This window comes from Bison bison, unplaced genomic scaffold, assembly GCF_000754665.1.
Source record: "Bison bison bison isolate TAMUID 2011002044 unplaced genomic scaffold, Bison_UMD1.0 scf7180017864155, whole genome shotgun sequence".
In the NCBI taxonomy this organism is placed as follows: Eukaryota; Metazoa; Chordata; class Mammalia; order Artiodactyla; family Bovidae; genus Bison; species Bison bison.
The window spans coordinates 334,864-342,423 of NW_011494727.1; the positions used below are offsets into that span (position 1 = coordinate 334,864).

The following is a 7,560-nucleotide window of genomic DNA, read 5'->3' on the forward strand; positions in this document are numbered from 1 at the left end:
GGCCTTGTCACAAGACTTGTCTTATCCCAAAGCTCAGAGCAGGGTGGGTCTGGCCTCAAACCAGGAACATTTTGGATCCCTCTGAGCTGTGTGTCATTATCTACAGAGACACAGTGTAGGATGGTCCTTTCTACAGTTCCAACCCTTCAAGTGCATCAAAATTGAAGAAAAAATTTTTTTTAATTATTTGGTAACAAAATTAGATGTGAACAGACATGAGACAAATTATGATCTCTATTTCCCTTAGTATGAGTGTTTAAAAGTTCAGTTTCAGAAACACTAATGTGTTTGATTACAAGTGCTTTCAGACCCCAGTGGGGTGGGGTGGGATGTCCTATAGAGTAGACACACTACATGTAACTGGAGTTGAAAAATCCTGAATTCTGGAGCATATCTAACTCCATGGATTTCATAAAATGGACTGTGCATGTATGCTAACCCCATTTTAGAGATGAAAAAACTAAAGTGAAAGTCGCTCAGTCGTGTCCAACTCTGCGACCCAGAGAATACTTCAGGCCAGAATACTGGATTGGGTAACCATTCCTTTCTCCAGGGGATCTTCCCAAGCCAGGGATCAAACCCAGGTCTCCCACATTGCGGGCAGATTCTTTATCAGCTGAGCCACCACTGCTAATCCCATTCTAGAGATGAAAAAACTAAGGCTTGGTGAATCAAGGGCCTTCTCTAAGGTCAAAGTTTAGGAGTAGTAACCTCATATAAAAATGCCAAAGCCATGGATTTGAACACTTTCCTCTACAACCCAGCATGTCAGCAGGGCCTGTGGGTGGGAGCCCAAGACCAAAGCTTGCATCGGTGGGATCCAGGACCCGCCTTCATGGCCGTGGCCTCCTTCCACAGCAACCTGAAGACCCACGTGTCCCGGCCTGTCCTCCCTGCAGCATCACTGGAAGGAGCTGCCATCTGAGGGACACAGCCCCACCTGGAGGAGGGCAGCTCCAGGGGTGAACAGGAAGGAGCCATGGAATGAGAGCTAGGCCATGGGAATAAGATGACATGGGAAGTAGGGACTGTTCTGAATCCCCTCCCCTCAACTTTGCCTTAACATGTGACTCTTCCTCACTGGGACAGTGGACACCAACCCAGTATGACTCAAGATGGAGTGTCCTGGAGGAACCACAGTATAAATAACATAATGTTTGGCTCAAGCTCCAAACCTGCCATCCAGGTGGGAGTCTGGAAAGATCTAGGAGTAGTCCTACGTGAATGAGAATTTCTGTGACCTGAGAGACTGGATGGCAGTTTCCAAGCTGGGAAGAAGAGGTTGAAAATGAACAAGGATTTTGTGTCTGTATGCTGATGTGGAGCCTTTGAATCCATTTAATGGCACAGAAGGAGGATTTAGGAAGGAGAGGCATGGGGGTTGCTGAAAGCAGCAGGTTTGTCTGAGCTTCCCAGCAACCTCTCCTCCACTCTAATCTGTAAGCCTGGACATGATGCCCCCATCAGAGGACAGCCTAGATGTGGCTGAGTCCTGCCTGCCCAGCAGCCAGGCATGTGGACTGGAAGACAGTGAGCTGTGAAAGTCACAACCAGGACAGAGGAAGGAAGGAGGAGGTGAGATGGACAGTAAGAATTTCAGGGAGGATGTGGGGCATGGAGGAACCTGGCACGTTACCCACTGAGCCTCAGTTTTTCCATCTCTGCAGTGGGCTTAATATCTGTGCATGCATGCTGTTATGTTTGACTCTTTATAGTCCCTTGGACTGGAGCCTGCCAGGCTACTCTGTCCATGGGATTTTCCAAGCAAGAATTTCCAGACTGGTTTGCCATTTCCTTTTCCAACAGCTCTTCCTGACCCATGGATTAAACCCACATCTCTTCCACTTCCTGCATTGCAGGTAAACTCTTTACCACTGGGAAACCAGGGAATGTGTCAATTAAGTGAATGAAAGATTGTGAAGGGCCTATCAGAGGGCCTGGCACACAACATACTCAATCCATGCCAGCTTCCTGTTCCCCTCTCCCTGCTGCTCTAAGAGGACCCAGAAGGCTCTGCCCCTGGACACAAACACATGCAAGCTTGATTTGCTCCAGATCAGGCAAACCTGTGTGTCCTGGAAGTGACCCAGGGATGTGTTTGTTTTTCCTTCCCAGTATTTTCAGGAAGAGATGGTGTAGAATCAGTTTTGTTTCTTCTTGAACTATTTGGTAGATGCACTGTGTTTTCATCTCTCGTGAAAATCCAGATTTCTAGCTCCTTTAGAAGTCTCATGAATCAGTTGCTATGCCCTTTATTTTATATTGTTTTCCATTGTCATCTCTGTTTAGCACATTCTATATTTTCTTCTTCTCATATGTAATTGGCATAAAGCAGGACTATGATCATCTACATGTGCCCAGTTTCCCCTCTTGTGCGTGGCCAGGCTTCCTGTCTGCTCACACGAGCATCCACCCATCCTTCCAGGGAGCATCTGTGTCCTCAACCTCATGTACAGCCTTCAGCACACTTCACATGCTCTGACATCATATGGAGACATATATGTACATGTATGCAGGGCACATCTGTAGACTGTTTTCCTGTTTTATAAACCTGAGACCCTGTCATGCACAGGGCATCTCGCTTTTCCACCACCCCCGACAAGTACAGCTGGTCCTCTCTAGGGGCCTTAGTCCTCTCCACCACCTTTACTTATTTCCTTCCCTCCTGGCTCCTGTGAGCATTTGGACTGACCACCTTTCTCTAAAGACTCCCCTCTGAGTCTCAGACATGGGGGACACAGGATATGACAAGAGGCCTGGGATCCATGTGATCACCATGTTCTACGGCAGAAGGCTGGTTTCTCTGTAAATTTAAGAAATATCTTCATTTCTGGAAACTCATCCTAGTTTCCTAGGGCTACTGGAACAATTTACTCTAAGTTTGATTGCTTAACACAGCAGGAATTTATTCTCCCACAGTACTGGAGGCCAGAAGTCTGAAATCAAGGTGTCAGGGGGACCATGCTGTCTCCAGCGCTCCAGGTGAGGCTCATTCATTTCCACTAGTAATATTTCAAACCCCTCAGCTTGTGGCCACTTATTCCATCTCTGCCACAGCCTTCGTGTTGTCATCTTCTCTCAGTGTGTGCAAACTTCTCTGTCCTTTCCCTTATAAGGCCACCAGTCACTGGATTGCCAGCCCACCCTCCATCCTAGATGATTTTCATCTCAAGATCCTTAAATAATTATGTCCTACTTCTAAATAATGCCATAAACATGGATATTTTTTGGGGGGGTGAGGGTCACTCTTCGACTCATTAAGGTTCTCTCTCACATCTTCCTGTACTTTTTTCATGGTGTCTTTTCTAATGTGTTTAATCACACGTGTACCCGTTTGCTGTCTCTTTCAGACTGGTGTGTGTTCACTGGAGTTCTTGGCACTCACAGTTGATTTTTCCCTCGGGTACTTTGTCATCACACTGTGAGCCCTTGTACAGGAGCCCTTTTCCTGGGAGGATCCTGCCGCCTGGGTTGGGAGCTTCAGCCAGAATAACAGCACCTGCTTCTGCTCAGGACCCTTCAGGCCAGTCGCTTGTTGGTCCCCACTTGCGTAAATTTCCCAGGTTGGAGCTGTTGGATCTCAGGGATCAGGTACACTTTGGTCTAAATACACCAGAATTGAAGACCTGAGAATTCTATTTCCCCTGTGGAGACTTCAAAGAAATCTCAAATTCCTTTGGAGGCACATATCAACTTTGTCCTTTTATCTTCCTGAAGGGCACGGTTTTGTTTTTGTTTGTTTGTTTTTAAACTTTTTTATTTTGCGTTGGGGTATAGCTGATTAACAATGCTGTGATAGGTTCAGATGCACACCAAAGGAACTCAGTCATACATGTACATGTATCCATTCTCCCCCAAACTCCCCTCCCATCCAGGTTCCACATAACATTGAGCAGGGTTCCATGTGCTATATGTCCTTCTTGGTTATCCAGTTTAAATAAAACAGGGTATACAGGCAACCATAAATTCATTCTCTAAGTCTGTGAGTCTCTTTCTGTTTTGTAAGTTCATTTGTATCATTTCTTTTTAGATTTCACATATAAGGGATGTCATATGATATTTATCTGAAGGGCAGCGCTTTCCTTGCCTACCCTTGCTCTGAGGTTGCAGGCCCCATAGTTCTGGCTTTAGGGAAGTGTCTCAGCTCCAACTCCTCACCTTGTGCCACCCCAAAACCTCATTCCTGACCCAAGTGGGCAAATAGACCAGCCTCCAGACGGCCAGGCTCAATTCTCCCTTCTCCCTCCTCCTTCCTCCCTGCTGCACACGAGCTGCAGTCACATCAGCTCTGCCGCTGAAACTTCATGAGATCCTTGAGCAAATCAATTAATTCTAAATATCCTTTCTTCTTTCCTGTGAGCCTGAACTTCTCCTTAAAGGTTTGACTCTTAGTCATCTCCTACCAGAAGCCTCCCTGGATCCCACCAGCTCCATGCCTCATTGCTCCCAGACTGACAGTTCTCAGCCTTTGCCCTTCTGTGAAGCATCCTGGTGCGGGCAAGTCATCACAAGCTTCTGAGTCTGGGCAAGACAGGTGAGATGGGGAGGAAGGGAGGTGCTGCAAGACCAGCAGACAGGGCCCACTGTGGATGGATCTGAACACCAGAGACATATGTTGGATTTTAGCTGTAAGTGAGGAGGCCTCACTGCCATTCTCTAAGGAGGGACTGATCAGTCAGAAGCTCACTCTGAAACTGACACTCTGACTATAGAAGGAAAATGGATGGAGGCTAATTCTGTAGTCAAGGTATGTGATGATGGGCCTTGAGCAAAGACACTCCAGGAGGGGGCAGGGGCAGATTTATGAAAATATTTAGGGAGCAAACATTCAGCTAGTCTTGATGAGAAAAGGGGCAGCAATTACCAGATATTTGGTGCCCCCGAGGACAGCTGCAACCCCACCTCTCCCTCCTGCTCCCTTTACATCTCAGACCCCATCCCAGCTGTTCTAGCACCCTACCCTTCCTCTGGGCACCTGAGCACTGAGTGCTTTGGGAAGGGAGAAATGGGGAAGGATATGAGGAGAGAGAGAGAGAGGCCAGGAAGAGGACATCAGAGGATGTCAGAGCTTGGTGAGGATACCTTTGTGAGCAGAGGATCAGGAGTCCCTGGGCTAATCCTCAGTCCCTACAGAAACCTGACGAGCCCAGTACACCAGGTCGGCCACGTAAACCAGCAGGTTGGCGGCTGTCAGGACGGCCACAGCCAGGCGCTGGTCCCAGGCGCACATGTTGTAGGTGAGCTCGTCCCTGCAGTCCCCATCACTGGGCCTCTGGGGCTGCCCGCCGAGCTCCTCGCTGAACTGGTAGAGCGGCCAGAGGACCAGAGCACTGATATAGAGGAGGACGGAGAGCAGGCTGAGCACAAGCTGGTAAATGGAGAAGGGGACTGGCAGCCTGTATTCACGTTCACCCAGGTTCAGCAGGAGGACCACAGCTGCCAGGATGAAGCAGATGGAGTACACGGCCACACACCACTCCAGGGCCGGCTGGTGCAGGTACAGGGAGGTGTTGCTGAGGAAGGCAAAGATGACACCGGCCACGAAGGTCTCCAGCACCTTCAGCAGGCCTGGCACAGTGTGCACATAGCAGGGGATATCACTGAGATCATACCAATCCCATACCCAGGCCACATCCAGGGCATAAACCACAGACGCGATGCAGGAGAACGCAGTGGCAGCGATGGCCCGGTCCCGGGAAGGACCATAAAGCAGGAATTGGACGTAGGTGATGGAGTAGGTGATGGAGGTCGAGAGGCAGACGAGGGCAGCGTAGCAGGCATAGGTGACAGGGAAGTTGTACCAGTAGAAAGGAAAGTGGGACGGGAGCCTCCATAACTCGACCATGACTATGATGAGGGTCATGGCAAAACAGAAGCACCAGATGGACATGGACCAGTTACCTATGTCCCCTCTCGCAAAGCCCATGTCAGCTACCAGGGAGAAAGCCACGCAGGTGGAGAAGAGCTCTGGCAAGCGGAAGTACCAGAACCCTGCCCAAAAGTCATCATAGTCTGGGGATGATGCCCTAGTGGGCATGATGTTTCGATGTCCAGGCAGGTCACTGTCACCGGTACAGCAGTGGTCTTTGCTGAGGATCCACCAGAGAAAGATCTGGCTCCGAAGGTGGGTTAAGCCAGACGCCTGGAAATGACACAGGGCCCTGTGACCGCTGAGGCTCAGGATCTGCGGAGTTGGAACCAACGGCCCAGACACTTGGGTAACAGCACAGCTGCTCCAGAATGGTTCCCCCCACCCATCACCCCTGGCCTTGTCAGGAGACTTGTCTTATCCCAAGCCTCACAGCTGGGTGTGGTCTAGCCTCAAACCACGAACATTTTGGGTCTCTCTAAATAGCTGTATGCCATTATCTATGGAGACACAGGGTAGGATGGTCATTATCTGCAATCCCAACCCTTCAAAGCTGTCAAAATTGAAAACAAATTTTTAAAAAATTGTTTGGTAACAAAATTTGACATGAAGAGACATAAGACAATTTATGATCTCTCTCTCTTTTTTTTTTTTTTTTCACTTATTGTGAATGTTCAAAAGATGAGTTGCAGAAGCACTAATGTCTTTAATTACAACGTACTTTCAGACCATAGTTGAATGCTATGTCCTACAGAGTAGATGCACCATGTCATCTATCTGGAGCTGAAAAAGTCTGAATTCAGGAGCAGATCTGACACTAAGGATTTCGAAAAAGGGATTGCAATGGTAGCACTAACCCTATTTTATAGATGAGAAAATAAAGCCTGGAGGTATTAAGTCCTTCCCTAAGGTGGCATGACCATAAAGTGGAAACTCCAGATAAACATACCAAAGCCGTAAGTGTGAACCCTTTGCTCTACATCCCACATGTCAGCAAGGCCTGCGGGTGGGAGCTCTGGAACCCAGGACCCGCCTTCAGGCCTCCTTCCACAGCAACCTGGAGACACACCTGCTCTGGCCTCTCCTCCCTGCAGCATCACTAAAAAGAGCTGCCATCTGAGGGGACACAGCCCCACCCAGAGGAGGGAGGCTTTAGGGGTGAACAGGGAGGAGCCATGGGGTGACAGCAAGGCTGTGGGGAAGAGATGACATGGGAAGTAGGAACATTTTGAATCTTTTGCTCAATTTTTCCTTCACATGTGACTCTTTCCCACTGGGGAAGGGAGACCCCCCAACTCAGCATGACTCCAAGGTGGAGCATCACGGAGAAATCATTAAAATTAAATTAACATACTGTTTGGAATAAATTAACATACTGTTTAATACAGTATATTAATACAGAACAAATTAACATACTGTTTGGCTCTTAAGCTCCAAAGCTCCAAAGCTCCCATCCAGATGCGAGTCTGGAAAGATCTAGGAGTAGTCTTACCTGAGCAGGATTTTCCTGGCCTGGGAGACCGGTTAGCAGCTTCCAAGCCGGGAAGAAGGGATTGGAAATGAACAAGGATGCTGTGTCTGATGCTGACGTGGAGTCTTTCAGGGCAACCCAGGGAGGGGGTAGCGATGGACGGATGATCACCCCCTTTCAAGGGCAGGAGCTGAAAGAGGAGGCCCCTGCAGGACCCCTG

General features: G+C 48.6%; 1 protein-coding gene across 1 annotated transcript; it reads right to left on the reverse strand.

The window, feature by feature from the left end:
- Positions 1 to 5,113: 5,113 nt before the first annotated feature.
- Positions 5,114 to 6,037, reverse strand: LOC104989445 (myeloid-associated differentiation marker-like). Its single transcript, XM_010841124.1, has one exon. It carries the CDS (start codon positions 6,035 to 6,037, stop codon positions 5,114 to 5,116), a length of 924 nt encoding a protein of 307 aa, XP_010839426.1.
- Between the last annotated feature and the right edge of the window lie 1,523 nt (positions 6,038 to 7,560).